At 30.2% G+C, this 18,035-nt stretch overlaps 1 protein-coding gene, 1 non-coding gene and 1 pseudogene across 2 annotated transcripts; 1 reads left to right on the forward strand and 2 right to left on the reverse strand.

Annotated features, from left to right (window-relative positions):
• Positions 1-810: 810 nt before the first annotated feature.
• LOC111015611 (uncharacterized) lies at positions 811-7,539 on the reverse strand (annotated as a pseudogene).
• Positions 4,553-4,625, reverse strand: TRNAR-ACG (transfer RNA arginine (anticodon ACG)). Its single transcript has one exon. It is a non-coding gene; the product is annotated as a tRNA-Arg (tRNA).
• A 3,937-nt stretch (positions 7,540-11,476) lies between the features above and the next one.
• Positions 11,477-12,246, forward strand: LOC111015612 (putative CCR4-associated factor 1 homolog 7). Its single transcript, XM_022290692.2, has 2 exons — positions 11,477-11,771; positions 11,855-12,246. The coding sequence occupies exons 1-2, from the start codon at positions 11,477-11,479 to the stop codon at positions 12,244-12,246; spliced, it is 687 nt and encodes a 228-aa protein (XP_022146384.2).
• The last annotated feature ends 5,789 nt before the right edge of the window (positions 12,247-18,035 follow it).

Raw genomic sequence — 18,035 nt, forward strand, 5'->3', positions numbered from 1 at the left:
CTTGCACTGTTCTAGTGCTTAACAAAACAACTCCAACACCATGAATATGGAAGGCATAATATGATATGAGACCTCTGTAAAGAAAAAACTTTTGAGTAAATAACTACAATCAACTGATGGGTAGAAATCTTTGTACAAAAAGTTGAGTATTTTCAGAAGTCGTCATCTTTGAAAAGAAAAAATTTTGCTCTCAAGATTTAGGAGGAAGACTTTGCTCTCCTGTGTGGGTAATAGCATATAGACAAGTATTTTTTTAAATTAGTTATTATGTTTTAATATCTCATCAATATCTCCTATATTTTCTATTCCTCCTTTTTCTCTCTTTCGCGATTTTCACTTTTTTTTTTTTTTTATCTCTTGCTGTATGTCCTTTTTTATGGATGTATTTGTAGGTTTTTTATAGGGAAAAGGGGTATTTGTAGGGAAAGATTATGTCACTTCAGTTCTCAATTTGAGGCATCATTATCCAAATGTGTACCAGATGAATTATCATTCATTATACTCTCAGTGAGAATTAATTCGTTCTTTTTTTTTCCCTTGAAACCATTTGAGCATAACCAATAATGGATAGTAGTCCCATATATTTAATATTTATAACAAAAAGAAAACGCAAAGGTGGAAGCTTCAGTTTTAAAATGTTTCCAAATTTCACATGTTCAGTTGTCCTTAGCATTTTTTTCAAAATTATAAACACATCAGAATAGTTCTACAAAAGTTCTAGAAATCTTTAAAAAGTTGCATGGTATCAATCAAGACAAGACAGCGCATTATGATTATCAAAAGAGCAGCATTATTTTATTGAATTCCCTTCTAGAAAAGCTTCTTCAAAATAGACACAACATTGATCTTCACTTTAACAATCAAAGTGTCATCACAAATATAGCCCTTCTTCACTTCTTTGAGATCTCTCAATGGCATGAATTCCGGAAAACCCAAACCGGTCTCTATACCACCAAACTCGAACCAACACTTACCTGCACACACACAATTCAGAAGAGCCAATAACTTTAGTCTTTTACACAGAACCAAAACCAAACCAAGATTTCAAATTAAAAATAAGCTTTGGAAATTATGGTAAAACCAAAACGTTAATGTTAATTACTTTCTAATTTTTTGTGTCCAACTCCATATTTACTCAGCACAGCTATCTCAAATTCAGCATACACTCGACAACCTTGAGGAAGAAGCTCTTTGAAACTATCAAATATCAGGTACAATGACAAAAACCCAGCACTTTCCTGGGAGCATCCTTTAGGATGTAGCCTTATCTTCCTGAAATACAAAATATTATTTTTATATTTCATAAAAATAAATATATTAAGGGTAAATATAATCTAAATTTTGCATACCAACGGTAGCTCTCCACTGTAAAAGGATCAGATAGATACATATTTTCATCTAGTTGTGAAAAGTTTTGTTGGTTTTCCAAGTATATTTGTTATTTTTTGGTTCCTTGATCAAGGAAAGGGCCTCCCCTTTCCCATCACATTTCATTACGAAAATGTCAACTCCAAAGGCACAACAATCATCAACTAAGAAACCATTTGAAGAATCATTGAAAGTCTCAAGTGAAACCAGCTTTCCAAACCCCCACTCTGTCTTCATTGCATGAAAACGTCTTACTTTCCCATCTGAAATAATATTATTGATGATTAAAAAAAAGAATCCAAAATTAAAGTACATGGGTTTTGAGTAATTTGGTTACCTAGGACTGCCAAATAGTTGTCTCGGAGATTATCATAAACAAGAAATGTAAGCACAACATTGACCTCTGAAGTGGCTGATACAATTTCATCCTCAGCTGTTACCAAATAGAGGGAGATGTAACCTGATCCATTTCTGTTCTTGTCTCCATTGGGATACAGAGCTAATTTCCTACCATAACACCAAAAAAAAAGAGTCTCGAAAATTAGAAAATAGTGAGAAAGCAATTATATGAAGATAAATGGAGTTTATAATATGATACTCCCACCATTTATATCCGCGGCATGGAAGATTTGGGATACAAATCTTCAAAAGTGAAGTGAGTAAAATAGTGATCAGAGTGCGTAAAATTGCTTCAAAAGTGAAGGTGAAAGTGTAAATTAGCTACCATTTAAAACCGCCGACATTGAAGATGGGGGATTCATATCTTTCACGACTGCAAGTAGCAAGTGCAGTCTTCAGCAAGGAAAAAGGTTGGATTTGTAAGGTATAATGGAGAGGTTTTTCATCTCTAATGGACCTTAAAACTGCACAAAATAACCAGAGATAACTCTACAAATAATCCATTAATATTTTATATGAACTACGAAGAATTTGAGTGATTGATTGAGAGAATGTTAAAAATATCACAATTACCAGAATCTGCCTGAGATGAGGGGAAGATGATATTGTTCCTCTCCATTCTCTTTCCCAACGTTGGCGAGTAAACAGGCAAGCGGAAACTTTATGTCTTATACTGTATAGTTTGTCTGTTCGTATTCTTTTTTCTTTTATTTTTTTTTTTTATGAGTTGCTTTTGATTTGTATTTTTTTTTTTCTTTGTATAAGTAGTGCCGCCCGGCGCCGCCTATTTGTGTTTCCGAGTTTTTTAGAAGGAAAAAAAAAAGAGAGAGAAAAATCGCTCGCAATAATTGTACCTTAAATATGGGTAAATATTGTTCTTTGGTTTAAGCTTTTAAAACGTTGGGAAGTTGTTTCAAGAAACCTTCAGCCACAGGGAAATTTTTTTAGAAGTGATGTCAAGATTTCAGAATTGTTATATATACATGCAAGATTCAAAATATTGATGTCAATATGGAAAATTTCAAGGTCTTGCAGAAAACACAAAAATGATGAATATTGATGTAATTACTTTAATTATAGTTTAATTATCTTATAATTGATTATTTTTAACCATGGTATCAAAATATATAAGTAATATACCTATGGAAATGTAGTTGCGATAAGAACTTAGAAATAAAATCACATATACATTCATAGAAATTATTTGAATTAGTAAATTAAAATTTAATATTGCTTGATTATAATTTTTATTGATAATTTCTAACATAATATAGTCTTATTATTAAAAAGAGAGAGAAAATAAATTTTCGATCATGTTTGAAATAGATGTTTATTTGGTGGTCTTTGAAGTTTCAAAATAGACATTGTTGGTTATGGAGATTTGATAAATGTTTCTAAATGGTCATTGAGAGCTTCTTTTGACCCTTAGTTGGCTAATCTTAAAATGGTGTGGCCTTTAACAACCACATCATTTGAAGGTTAGTCAACTATCAATCAAAGACGTTCTCAAGACCATTTTAGAAACATTCTTTTACATCTCGAGGATCGAAAATGTCTATTCGAAACATTAAGGGCTAAATAAATACATATTTCCAACTCTAAGAACAAAAAAATATTCCTTTTGAAACTTCAGGGACCAAATAGATATCTACTTCAAACCTCTTAGGGACCAAAAATGTATCTTCTTCTATCTAAGCAAAAACAAAAGCAGACAACATTTCTGTTTGGACAAAACTGCCACATCTTTTAAAAGGCTCCAACTAAGACATCAGAATAGTTCATAAAAATTGAAGATATCTTCAAAAGGCTACACCATCAAAAGACAGCATTAATTATGATCTCAAAGATCAGCATTTACCCTACCTTCTATAAAAATTACTTCATGGTAAAGATGACATTAATTTTCACTTCAACAGCCAGAGCATCATCACAAAATAAAGCCTTTCTTTGGTTCTTTGAGATCCGTCAATGACATAAACTTTGGACTTCCACAACAGTAGTCCAGACCACCGACTTCAAACCAACAGTTGTCTGCACATGAATAAACCCAATTTTAGCTGGATTTTAGCATTCATTTTGAAACAGAAAGAAAACCAAGATTTTAAAGAAAGAATAAAAGTTAAGGTAAAAAGGTTGCCAATTACATGCTCCTTTTTTTTTTTTTTTTGTCCAGCTACAAGTTGATCCAATATGGCCATCTCAAATTCAATGTACACTTGAGAATTTAACCTAGGGATCGGAACATCTTTCAAACTACGAAATACCAGGTACAAGGACAAAAAGTCAGCCGTGGCATTAGGGCATCCCTTAGGATATAGCCGTAATTTCCTGAAAGAAAGATGCATGAATGTACATCTGCATATATACTGCAAAAAAAAAATAATAATAATAATAAACAAACAAAAGCAAAAACAAAACAAAAAATATAATGCATGACAAAAATGTCCACTCCAAATGAACAGCAATCATCAACCAAGTATCCATTTGAAGCATCATTGAATGTGTTGAGAGAAATCAACCTTCAAACTCCCACTCTGCCTTCATGGCATGAAAACGTCTCATTTCTCCATCTGAACATTATAAAACACAATAAATATAATGTACAAGTAGCATAAAGTAATTAATTATGTAGTTTCAAATGTAGTACAATTTAAATCAAATTCAAAATCACATGTGCCGTAAAATACATTAAAAATAATTAAAGTTAGTCTATATTTGGAGGGGAAAAAACTCAATATGGCCACGCGCATTTACTGAATCATTTGAGTCTATTAAAATATTTAAACGACTCCACTGGGGATCGAACCCAGAATCTTTGGTTCCGTAGACCAACACCTTATCCATTGGGTCATGGAGTCATTGTTGATTTAAGAAATACATATATATTACATGAAAATGAAAGAAAGCAAACTCTCGTATTTCGGAGTCCAACTCCAGCTAAATATTTAATTTAATAAATTATTCTCTTAAATCTTAATTAATTTATTTATAGGTTAAAAACACTAGTGCATGATTTATTTCAAATTCTTACTAATAGTGATTATTTCAAATTCGTAACAGTTTAGTCTTTAAAATTTTATACATAACAATTTTTAATATGGAATAACAATTTTTAATATGGAATTAGCTTGTGACAGGTCCTAGCATTAGTATAAATTAGTTGGGAAAATGTGGTTGAGATCCGGAGAGGGAGGGAAATAATTAAATAATGTGTTTATAAGAATCAAATCTGTTTAAAATTTGGTTTAAAAAAGATTCTATATTTTGGTTAAAAAACACTTTTGGTCGCCACTATAGTCTCAATACTTTTAAATTGGTAATAGTTTAGTTCTTGAAATTAGTGTATCTTTCACGGAGGTTTAAACATATCCCGAACAAGTTAGAGGTTCGGCTTCCTTCGTTGCATAACAACGATATCTATAAATCTTCATTATATCATTATAAATGCTACCATTTTTTTCAATTGGATTGTCTTCCTTTCTTCTAGTTCTTGTATGTTTCTCACACACACTTTTATAGAAAAGACGTCTTTTTCAAAAAATAAATAAATAAATAAATAGTCTCTGAAATTTAGCAGGTAATAATTAAATCTAAAGTTTCCAATGATTTAGTCCATATTATTATTATTATTATTTTTGTTAAATTTCTTATATATGTAGATCGATACAAACGAATGAAAGATCAAATTTATTTATAAATTATAAAAATTAAATTGTTATAGATAAAAATTGACCATTTTGATGAGAATTTTGGACCGAAATAAATGTACTTTTTAACCTTAAGTTATAGTCTTGATGAGATTTTTTTACGGTAGTGATTAAATTATTACACATTTGAAATTAGTGCTACTTAAAAGCTGAGAGAGATGGAAGAGACTGAGGAGATGGCAAAAACTTTTTATAACAATAAAAAGATTCATAAAATTCCTCCTTGAACTGTTTAAGATCTTCGAGTATATATCTATAATTTTTAGGTTCTTCAATAATCATGAAAAATATCCCCCTTTCATTTTCTCTTCTAAATCTCTTCATATTTAGAAGAAGACTTGTTGCCCTTTTGCTTCCAAAACAACACATAATTCATATCTCAACATGCTTTCAAATCACACTGAAATTAATTTGATCAATCCACTATTTACTCTCAAAGTAATTACTAATTCCATATATTTAAACCCCACAAAGAGAAAGAACCAAAATTGGAAGGCATTAGAAGTTTCAAAAGCCAAAAAAAGGCAGACCCAAAAATTAAAATAGTAGAAAAAAATCATTCACAATGCTCAAAGACTATGGAAACTTTTTCAAGGTAGAGACAACATTAATCTTCACTTGAACAATCATACTGTCATTAAGAATATATCCGCTTAATGTGTCTTTAAGATCCATCAATGACATGAATTCTGCACAACCCCAACCATCTCCACCACCATATTCAAACCAATGCTTATCTGTCCAAAAAAATACAAAAAAGAACACACAAAAATTAGCATATGTATGCAAATTTAAACAAAATAATAATAATAATAATGACAATAATTTTGATTTGATTACATGTTGATTTTATTGGCCAACCTCCAACTTGACTCAGCACAGCCATCTCATATTCAACATACACTTGAGAATCATCAGGGAGCTCTCTCAAATCGTCAAAGATCAGAAACAATGACAAATAGTTACTCATTGCCGTGGGGCATCCATTGGGATGCAGTTCTACTCTCCTAAAACATTTATAAAACGATTCCGTTAAATTTTAATTTGGTCTCTATGATTCGACTTAATTGAAAAATGATTCTTTTTTTTCTCTTTTTTGTGTACCAGTGGTAGCCCTCGACTGAAAAAACATCAGAGGACAATGTTTTAGATTGTGTTGAAAAATGGTTGATTTTCCAGGTAAATTTGTAATGTTCTGGTGGGTTGATCAAGGAAAGGATCTCCCCCTTGCCACCATCATCAGATTTGATGACAAAAATGTCAACTCCAAATGCAGCATACCCACCAACCAAGAACCCATTTGAAGGGTTATTAAAAATGTCAAATGAAATCAACTTCTCGAACCCCCACTCTGTTTTCATTCTATGAAAACGTTTTACTTTCCCATCTGCAAAATAATGATAAATTAAATATAGGGTCATCAAAAAAAAATTAAATTAATTAAAAAAGACCATTTTGGTTACCTTGGATTGCCAAATATTTGTCTCTAAGACTGTCATAGACAAGAAATGTAAGCACAACATTGACCTCTGAAGTGGCTGATACAATTTCATCCTCAGCTGTTACCAAATAGAGGGAGATGTAACCTGACCCATTTCTGTTCTTGTCTCCATTGGGATACAGAGCTAATTTCCTACAGTAACACCAAAAAAAAGAGTCTCAAAAATAGAAAATAGTGAGAAAGCAATTATACGAAGATAAATGGAGTTTATAATATGATACTCCCACCATTTATATCCGCTGGCATGGAAGATTTGGGATACAAATCTGTCACGCTTGGAGGAAGCCAATGCTTTCTTCAGCAAAGAAAAAGATTTGATTTTTAAGGTATAATGGAGTGGCTTTTCGTCTCTGATGGACCTTAGAACTGCAAAATAACACTCAAAAGGATCCATTTTAATTATGAACTTGTTGACAAACTTGTTAATTAATTAATGAAGAAATTAGTAGAACAAATTAAGTTTGTACCCAAAGGAGATTCTGCATCGGTTGTGGGGGAGAGGAAGGTGGTGTTCTTGTTTCCCATTTTAGCCTGATTTCTATTCAGTCCACAGAACAGATTCATGCTTAAACAACTAACTAATTAATTTTATACATATTAATTGTGGCACTCTTTATATAGAAATTTTGCTTTACGTTAAGTTTATATATATATATATATATATATATATATATTTAACTTTTGAATTTGAAATCTGAAATACTACAAATTTGAAAGATTTAGATTGGTTTTTTTTTGGTTGTGAGATTTGATTTGATTTTGATTCCTTTTGTTTCAAAATAACTTCAAATCAATTTGATTGCAAAATAGTTCCAATTTTTCTGGTTTGTGAGATGGTAATACAATTTTTACTTAAAATGAACAGTAAAATCTTATAGTTAAAATACTTTTCTGGTTCCCGTACTTTTAATTTAAACTTGTTTTGATCTATATATCATTTTGGTCATTGGACTTAAAAAAATATGATTTATTTTGGTCTTGGTGTTAAGTTACTGTTAATAAAGCAACAGATGGATGACGTGGAATATATTTTAAGATGAGTAAGAAATGAGGCGTTAATTTTAAAGGACAAATCAGCAAAGTCATTGGGGTTGATTTTCTTCGAATTTTTTTTGATTCGTTAGTTGTAAAACTGGCGAGGTTCTACCATTTTTATTTCTGTTTTAATCTCGAAGGTAAACGTAAAACAAAAACAACTCTTCAGCTTACGGAAAATTTTGGAATTCGAAGGCAAAGAAAATGAATAAAAAATTTGAAAAAAAAATGTGTATTTCAGTGAAGAATCTGTAGCTCACCGTTGGCTGATTTTTTTCTTTTGGCTTTTTTTTTTTCCTTTTTGAGTAATATACTTTACTGATTTGGCATTAAAATTACCGCTACATTTCTTACCCATCTTAAAAAATATGCCACATCATCAATCAGTCAAAATGAACCATTTTTAAAAGTAGGACTAAAATAAATATTTTAAAATACAGAAATTAAAATGAACCAAAATTAAAAAATACAGGGACAAAAAAGTATTTTAACCAAATTAAAATGAACCAAAAAGTATTTTCCTTTTTGAGTAACATATTTTACTGATTTGGCATTAAAATTACCGCCTCATTTTTTACCCATCTTAAAAAATATGTCACATCATCAATCAGCCAAAATGAATCCTTTTTAAAAGTACGACTAAAATGAATATTTTTAAAATACAGAAACTAAAATGAATAAAAATTAAAAATACAGGGACAAAATAGTATTTTAACTTTTTTTAAGTAAATCTTTTTGTTTTAGAAATTATTTTAGAAGGAGATAATTTGTTTCTAGATTTTAAAAAATGAAGGAGATTTATTAAAAGATCTATTACCTTTTCTTAAAAGGTTTTGGTAGGGTTTGTTTATTTAAAAACTTCCAAACCATAGTTTTAGATTAATATTTTTCTTGGACGGTTAGAGCGAGCTACCTTTCGAGATTTTGGGTTGCATATTCAAGGCTGTTTTCTCTGGTACTTAGCCCTAAAAAAACAACAGTAAGTTTTCTTTTATGTAATTCTTTAATCCTTCCATTCGGTTTGTCGGAAAAAAAATTGAGGTCTTTGTTTTTTCTTTTTCAATTAGAATAAAAGATTTTGAAATTTTTTTACCTAAAAATTTTCCATAATTTTTTTAGTTTGAATTTTTTTTTATTATCAAACTGTTTTTGGACTATTTTAGATCTACAAAGTTTACGGATTTATATCATCTTAAACTATGGCTTATTGTTTTGATTTTTACATGAAAATTATAGATTTCTACCGAATTTTAAAGGCTGTTTTGTACCATTTATCTGATTTTTGGTAAAAAAAAACACTACTTATGAACTGTTTTGTGCTGGAAAATAGTAAATATTGATATAGAATATATATTACTCAATAAAAATTATTTATGGTGAATTTAAAAAAATGTAAAAATTTTCGTGATATAAAAAAAAGAAAAGAAAAATATAAAATTATATTTCCCCACGTCCTAAAGATATGATTATTATTATTATCATCATTTTAGGGAGAGGTTAAGATTACGATTAAGATGAAAGAATAACACTACAAAATTTTGTTTTTAACTAATATCAGGAAAAATAAAATTTTCATTAAATAATTATATCATGATTGAAATACAAATTATTAAAAGATTAGACCATGCTCGACTTTTCAAATTTCAAACTAACATTTAAAAGTAAAATTAACATTAAAATCAAACCATATATTTAATAAACAAGTATGATTTTAATAAAAGAAAAAAGTTTCCATTCTCTAGAATATGAATATGAATACGAATTGCTTTTTGTTTATTTTTTTATTTTTCCTTAAAAATATTGAAGGAAGGGTCATATGCCGACCCGAGTTTATTACACACTTTCCTAACACACATTATCTTGATGAAAGAGAGTGAAAATCCATTTACAAATTTAAAACATATATTTTAGATTTTGTTGATAATGATATATCAAATTTATTTATTTATTGAAAATAGATATATCAATTTTATTTAGATCGTTTAATCATGACATTTAATTAATTTTATCAAACTTCAATTCCTATATACTAAAATAAAACTAAAAATATCACGTGCATTTCTTTCTCACTAGTTTTCTTAGGAGATGAGTTTAATAGTAAAAATTGGTATAAAATATAGATTATTTAATTGAAAAATATTTATGACGAATTTTAAGAAAAAATTAAAATATTTTCATTATAGAAAAAAAGAAAAGAAAAAAAAGACGAAAAATCATAAAATAAGATATTGAAATGTTTCTCACTAATATTTAAAATATTAATAATGGAAAATTTTAAAATTTTTCAAGAGAATTTCAAAATGAAATTCTCAATAGGTTATTCTTTTTAATATTATCTAGAAACATCTATATAAAATTATATTAATGAAAGATAAATTTATTAATAAAAAATTCAATAATAATTTAAATATTTATTAATTATCTTATATTGTAAAAATTACGTTTTTAATTGATCTAAATTTAAATAAATAGATAATATTATTAATATTTTAATATGGAAAAAAAGAGGTATATTCAAATTAATTCGAGACATGCCTACAAAATTTCTACTAACATCATTGCATCCAAATTTCGAAACATTATTAAATAATATATTATTTTATTTAATCTGTCCAAAATTATTCTTAGAAGTAAGAAAAAATTTCCATAGTGCTATATATTTGAATATTCTATTTCCCTATACTTAAGTCCATGTAGATGATGATTAAGATAGAGAAAAAAGTAAAAATATAAAATATATTTTTAACTAATTATTGGAAAAGATAAAAATTCTTTTAAGTAATTATATCTGGGTGATGTGATTGAAATTCAAATTATTTAAAAAAAATGGAAAAAAAATATTAGACCAGGTTGGATTTTTCTTTTCTTAGTACAACAAGACTACCTTTCTGCTTTTCAAAAATCAAACTGACATCTCCAAATCAAATCAGGTGGAAATTTTTTGATCCAAGATATCATAGAGAAGCACCATAAGAAGCCACTTCGAAGGTGATCGAAGAATCAAATTTGAAGAAATCAAGAGAAATTATGGGAAAAATGGACGATAAGCGTAATGACAATATATTTAGAGTGATGAAGTCACTGGAAAACATGGAGAAGGCGATCGTTAGAAAGTCAACAGCAGCTCCAAGATCCATCTGCCATAATCGAGAGGTTTGGTCTCTCAATCTCCGTGAAGAATTAGAGCTGTTGAATGAGTATCTTCCAGAGTTTCCAGTAGTCGTCATCGATATGGAGTTTCCAGGTATTGAACGGTTGCTTAGATGGATGATTGAAACTGTTTTTTAAGTTTAGCTTAAAAAAGGTTTTTACACTCGTGAACTCGATTGATGAAACAGGATTTCTCTGGTGCACTCCGAAAGGCATCTCGGAGGAAGAATTCTACCATTGTCTCCGATTCAATGTGAACCGATTGAACATACTCCAACTCGGTCTCACACTTGCCGATCAGAAGGGAAATATAGCAATGACTTGGGAGTTTAACTTCAGAGATTTTGATCACGTTAGCGATATGGAAGACGTTTCTTCGCTGGATTCATTTCTGAAGAACAAAGGGTTTGATTTCTACAAATTGAAGAAATACGGAATAGCTCAAGAGGATTTCACTACCTTGTTTCTACCAATATGTCGTAGTGGTCAAATCAAGAGATGGATCACATTTCACGGCTTCTACGACATTACTTATCTTCTCAAGCTGCTCAAAATCAAATCCATACCGATTTCCATGGCAACGTTTGCCACCACCGCTCAACATCTATTAGGTACTAATAAATGATCAATCAATTCAAAAGCTTTAATTTGATGTATTACGGTTAATTGAATGTTTTATATACATACTTGATAGGTACGGTTAGCGATCTGAAGCATATGGCTCGCTACTGTGATGGACTGCTCGACGGCAACCTAGGGCTAAAAAAATTGGCCAAGCTGCTCGACGTGAAGCGTATAGACAATGCACATTTTGCTTGTTCCGATAATTTATTCACAACTTCAGTATACACCAAGATGAAGCAAATTTTCAAGCTTCCGCTAGAGCAATGCGAAGGGTTTCTCTATGGCTTGCCTTATCCGATTAACGGTTTTCAGTCAGTCGCGAAGATTATCGATCCATCCACCATGACTCCTCCTCCACCGCTACCATCGAAGTTCTCAATATTGTCTTTTTGCAGCTCTACGCCGCTTTTGGTTGGTATTAAGTCTAGCAAGTTAAATGGTCCTTCAGTCATAGTTGGTTGAATTTCTACTTCTAATTTTTCTTTATTTACCTCGTATATTATTTACGGATATTGAAATCCTTGTAATTCACTGTTAAGAAGGCAGATGTGAGGATGCCAAGGCACCGACATAGTCGGGATGTTTGGGGGACATCCCTTGTAACCAATAACTTTGGAAAATTTTGGAATTCAGGCAAAGAAAATGTATAAAAAATATTGAAATAAAAAATGTAAACTCAACATAGATTTTACTGATTTGGCATTAAAATTACCACCTCTTCTCTTACCCATCTTAAAAAAACATGTCACATCGTAAATGTGTTATTTTATTAACGATAGTTTAAAGGCATGGAACACAGCTAAGTAGTAATTAACATATATCTCCAATCATTTTGTCCCTCATATGTTGTATTCAAAAAAAGAAGAACTTTTAAATTTTTAAAAATAGAAGGACTAAAATGAACCTACATGGACCAAAATGAACCAGACTTAAAAAGCATCGGAACCATGAAAGTATTTTAACTTTCTTTTCTCTAAAAGATAAACTTTTTTTGTTTTAGAAATTATTTTTAAAAAAGATAATTTGTTTCTAGATTTTAAAAAAGAAAAAGATTTGTAAAAGATCAATCTTATTGTATGACCTTTTTCTTAAAAGTTTTTGGTAGGATTTGTTTTAAAAACTTTATTAACAGTAACTTAACGGTAAAGATTAAAATAAATTATTTTTTCAAGATGAACATTTTCAAAGTATATGGATCAAAAGAGTATTTTAACCATCTATTACTTATTTTCTTGCCAAGCCAAGATATTTTGTTTGTTAATTTTTTTATTATTTTCTTGAAATTTTCTTATGATTATCGATTTTTTTTTTCACTACCTATTCATTTTGGTATTACTAAACTTTGTAGCATATTTGGTAATTAAAATTCTATCTTTTCCCCAGAGAAGATAAGTAGGCATTATTTCAATTTTGAAAAGAAAAATAAGATCTTTATTGATATAGAAAAGTCTTTCATGTAAAAGTTAACCCAAACTTATAGGTTAAGATTTTGTAGTTTCTACTTGGAAAAAAAATGTATTATTATTATTTAGGCTACTTAGTTAATTGATATTTTGCTAAATATTAAATTATATTCTAATATAAATTTTATATAATGAATTACAAGAAATGTATAATACTAACTTAGCAATAGCATGCCCTTAACGAAACTTCTTGTTGTTTTTTGGTCAAATGATAGATACAATAGAAAACAGGAAAGATTGTTTTGTTTTATTTCTTCATATCAGAAGTAGAATTTGTAATGTGATGAAAATTAAATGCAGAATTTTGAAGACATTTTATATGATTGACGTATATTCTTTGAGAACAACAGAAATATCATCCTAAGTGTAAGTAGATCTTGAATCTTGAACTTCAAACCTTGGAAATAAAAAGATGTAGGATTAGATGGACAGTATTCAAATGAATGGTGGTTATCACAACCATATGAACCAAAAAATTGATTAACAGGAGTTATGAACGTGCTACTTCCTATTGGTAGAAAAAATTTGCTATGAACGTACCTTCGGCGACGAACTTTCCTCTCGTTGTCGAAGGTGCCCTGGCAATGAAAACGAGTTTCGTCGCTGAAGGTGGACCTGGCGATGAAAACGAGTTTCGTCGCCGCACGTACCTCCGACGACGAAACCAGTCGAAGGTGGTGATTTCGTCCCCACTCTTTTTTTTTTCTTTTTTTTTTCTCTTTTTCCTGAATCTTTATTACTTTCTCAATAACATCTAATAACACCTAATAACACCTATCATCCAGTACTGTTTCTCAATAACACCTATCACTAAGAATTGAATTTCATTTAAAAATTATGAACATTTATTTTACAAAAAGTACAAATTAAATTTAACAACCTACTCTAAAAAGTCCCAAACTTAAACATATTCCAAACAATCTTATCTCATAAAATTTGTTCATAAAATTTGATCAAGTTTCCAAAATCTTTCCATAGAGAAATCGAACGAACCTGAAAAAACAAATAACAAATAAACTAAAATCTTTCCATAGAGAAATCGAACGAACCTGAAAAAACAAATAACAAATAAACTTATATTAGCAAAATAATTTATCTATTTCTCAAAATTAATTTAAAAGTCATAAAAATATCTAGCTCACTCCAGAGACATGTCTTGAACTCAAATTAGACATTAAAAGTTAACTCACCCCATCCATTAACAATTAACAAACTTTCCTTCTAACTCACTCCAGATGTCATGAACTCAAACTAAACATTCAAAATTCCATATGTCATAAACTCAAAGCATTTCACAAACTAAAATAAAAGTACAAGAGCATCCTCTCGATCTCCCAAACACTTTCATTCAAATCCAGTTAACCCAATGAAAAAAGGCACAGGCATATATAGTAAAATACAAATCCCAGTTAATGCTAAATATAGCAACAACATTCTAGATTTACAAATATATCAACAATAAAAAATAATAACAATAAAGTGCAGCCTAATAACATTTGTCACTCATAAAAAATACTAAAATAGCTTTGGAACGTCTATCAGTCTACTAATGATATACGTTTATCACTAATAGACTATATTAGTGATAGGTGTCTAAGACGTCTGTCATTAGTAGATTATGTGTAAATATCTATCAATTATAAATTATATCATTGACAGACGTTTATCACTAATTTGACTATCTTAGGTTTAGATGTGATAGACTGTGCCATTGATAAACTTCTGTTAATAATAAGACTATATCATTGTGATATATGTCTATCACTAATACACTATATTGGGGATAAACTAATATCATTTATAGATTTTATCATAAATTGATTATCAATGACAAACACACAAGATGTCCCTTCTAACTAGGGAGGAATGATTTATTTAATGATATAAAATTATATTGAAACTTATTGTATTTTATGTGTTTGGTTGTATGTTGTATCATATTTTAAATTTAATTATTAGCTTGTATAACTATTATATTTAGCATTTATTAGTTGGTTCTTGATTTAGTGTCATAGTTTGCTTGGAATTGTATAGCTTCCTGTTATGATAGTCGTACTACATAATGGAGAGATAGTTTACACATTTCTTTTTAAATGGCTAATTTGGATAAGCAAGTGGGATTTAAAATGATGAGATTGGATGAATTTTGACACATTTCTTTAAGGGTTTGTTTGAGTGTGAGAGTTTTTGGTATGGATGTAAGTGAGCTACTCCTCTCTTAGCCAATTGATTTTGAGATGGAACTCCAAGAATATTGATATGATATTAGAACTCAAAAGCTCAAACGAGCATTCGGTCTAAAATAGGATCAGACCAAGATTGGTGAACCCAAAGAGGCACCATCTTGAGGCCGGGGGCATGTTAAGAATCTCACATTGAAAAGAGAAATGACCTAACAAGTGTTTATAATATAAGTGGACTACTTACATCATTGTCAATTGGTTTGGAAATGAAACCTCATGAATATTAATATGGTATTAGAGCTCAAAAGTTCAAACGAGCATCCGGTTCAAAAATAGGATTCGGCCAAAATCGATGAGTTAAAAGAGTCACGATCTTGAAGGGACATGCTAAGGATCAACACGAGTTACTCCTCTCATTGCAAATTAATTTTGAGATGGGTTCCATATCAATCTTGGCTAGATCTCATTGTTTTACCGGATGTTCTCGTTTGAGCTTGTTGCGCTTTGATATCATATTAATATTCATTGGTTCCATCTTAAAACTAATTGGCAATGAAAGAAATAGCCGACTTATATTATAAAGTCTTGATCGTCCCTTATTTATACTGATGGAGTTTCGTAGAAATTGATAATAATAATAATGAAGATATTAAGCACGAAATGGGAGGCAATGCATACATAATTAAGAAATGAAAGCACTTTCCTTTTCCTAAGCAATTACACACTCAAGAAAAGCACAAACACATGGAGAATAGCAACCGCCGAAAAAGCAGACTGTACCAATACAATCTGGAATGTCGCTACTTGGGGATCTGGATTTCAGCATTTTTCTTGGGTTACCATTCTTCAAGTTGTTTTCTGCTACAATAACTTCAACTTTTTCAAGCACTGCATCGCCACCACCATCAGAATAGAGTTGAAGTTGAGGCACCCCATTTTGGTTAGCATCATAATATTGCACTAAACAACATCATCCTTGCCACCAATAATGCCATCTTCTGTCCCTCCGTCTCAATTTCTCTTCTGCTCTTCTTTTCCATCTTCCCCTGCCTATCTTCTCCTCGCCTTTTTTTCTTGATCTTTTTTCGGTATGCCGCTCTGCAGGAAAGAAAACCAAGTGGGCGACTGAATCTCTTCTTCTATTCTCTTTACTTACACCTTACACTTCCACTGAGTCTAACGAGGCTCAGGTGCAGAGCCTTCCAGTGGACCGATTTTCTACCTAGGATTTCGAAATGGTTTAGACACCAATTCCACAGGTAGAGGGGTTTGGTACGTAAGTCAAAAGGCCTGGCGCACAGATTGACTTATTGCTGCCTATCAACCTCTGCAGCAGCCTTTGACTAAGGAAGGAAAGAGTGAGTTACCCTAGCTACGCCATGCGTTCAATACAAAATCTGGAAAGCTGCAAGGATGGATATTCATTATGAATCGCCAAAGTCTTCGTGCTTCTCCATTGTTCCAATCAGATCCGAAAAATGAGAAAGAAAGGACCAGAATTGTGTTTGTTCAATTTGTTCACAATTTCTTTATCAAGTTCGCTTTTTTTTTTATCTTCGAAACAAATCTAACGCCACAACAAAAAATGTCTTCAGCGACATTAATTAGCAACAAAATTATTTTCGTCGCTTTTTCAGCGACGAAATAAATTTATCGTCCCAAACTAGTGACGAAAATGATTTTGGATCGCTTTTTATTATTATTATTTTCGAAGGTAAACGTAAAACAAAAAGAACTCTTCAGCGGAAAATTTTGGGAATTCGAAGGCAAAGAAAATGAATAAAAAAATTGAAACGAAAAAATGTGAATTCAACACAGTTTTTACTTTCAGACTTTCACTTGTCCTCCACCGCTGATTTTTTTTCTTCTTTTACTTTTTGAGTAATAGATTTTACTGATTTGGCACTAAAATTACCACCTCATTTCTTACCGTTTTTAAAAGTATGCCACATCATCAATCAGCGATTTTATTAACGGTAGTTTAAGGATAGGGTCCAAAATGAACTTTTAAATTTTTAAAAATAGAAGGATTAAAATGAACATTTTTAAAATATAGGATCAAAATAAATCAAAATTAAAAGTATAGGGACAAAAAATTATTTTTAACCTTGTTTTTTTTTAAAGATAAAGCTTTTTTTTCAGAAATCATTTTTAAAAAAGGATCATTTGTTTCTAAATTAAAAAAGAAAAAAAAAAGATATTTGTTAAAGAATCTTTTTGTATTACCTTTTCTTAAAAGGTTTTGGTAGGGTTTGTTATAAAAACTTCTAAACCATAATTTTAGATTAATATTTTTCTTCGACGGTTTTCTGTTTCTCTGGTACTTGCTTTAAAAAAACAACAGTAAGTTTTCTTTTCTTTAATTCTTTAATCATCTTTCAATTCAGTTTATTGGATAAAGTATTGAGTTCTTTGTTTTACTTCTTTTTCAAAGAAAAGATTTTGAAATTTTTTTGCCCTACAAATTTTCTATAATTTTTTTAGTTGGAATATTTTTGTTTATGAAACTGTTTTTGGGTTATTTTGGACCATAAAAAGTTTACCCATTAATATCCTCTTAAACTATGGCTTATTGTTTTGATTTTTACATGAAAATTAGAGGTTT

The sequence above is a fragment of the Momordica charantia genome (assembly GCF_013281855.1).
Source record: "Momordica charantia cultivar OHB3-1 chromosome 4 unlocalized genomic scaffold, Mcharantia_2.0 BLBB01000004.1, whole genome shotgun sequence".
NCBI classification, from domain to species: Eukaryota; Viridiplantae; Streptophyta; class Magnoliopsida; order Cucurbitales; family Cucurbitaceae; genus Momordica; species Momordica charantia.

Bases quoted from the DNA above. Each gene is read 5' to 3' on its own strand.
- LOC111015612 (XM_022290692.2), top strand. From the start codon at position 11,477: ATGACTTGGGAGTTTAACTTCAGAGATTTTGATCACGTTAGCGATATG. The intron at 11,772-11,854 runs GTACTAATAAAT...CATACTTGATAG, and splicing joins CACCGCTCAACATCTATTAG to GTACGGTTAGCGATCTGAAG.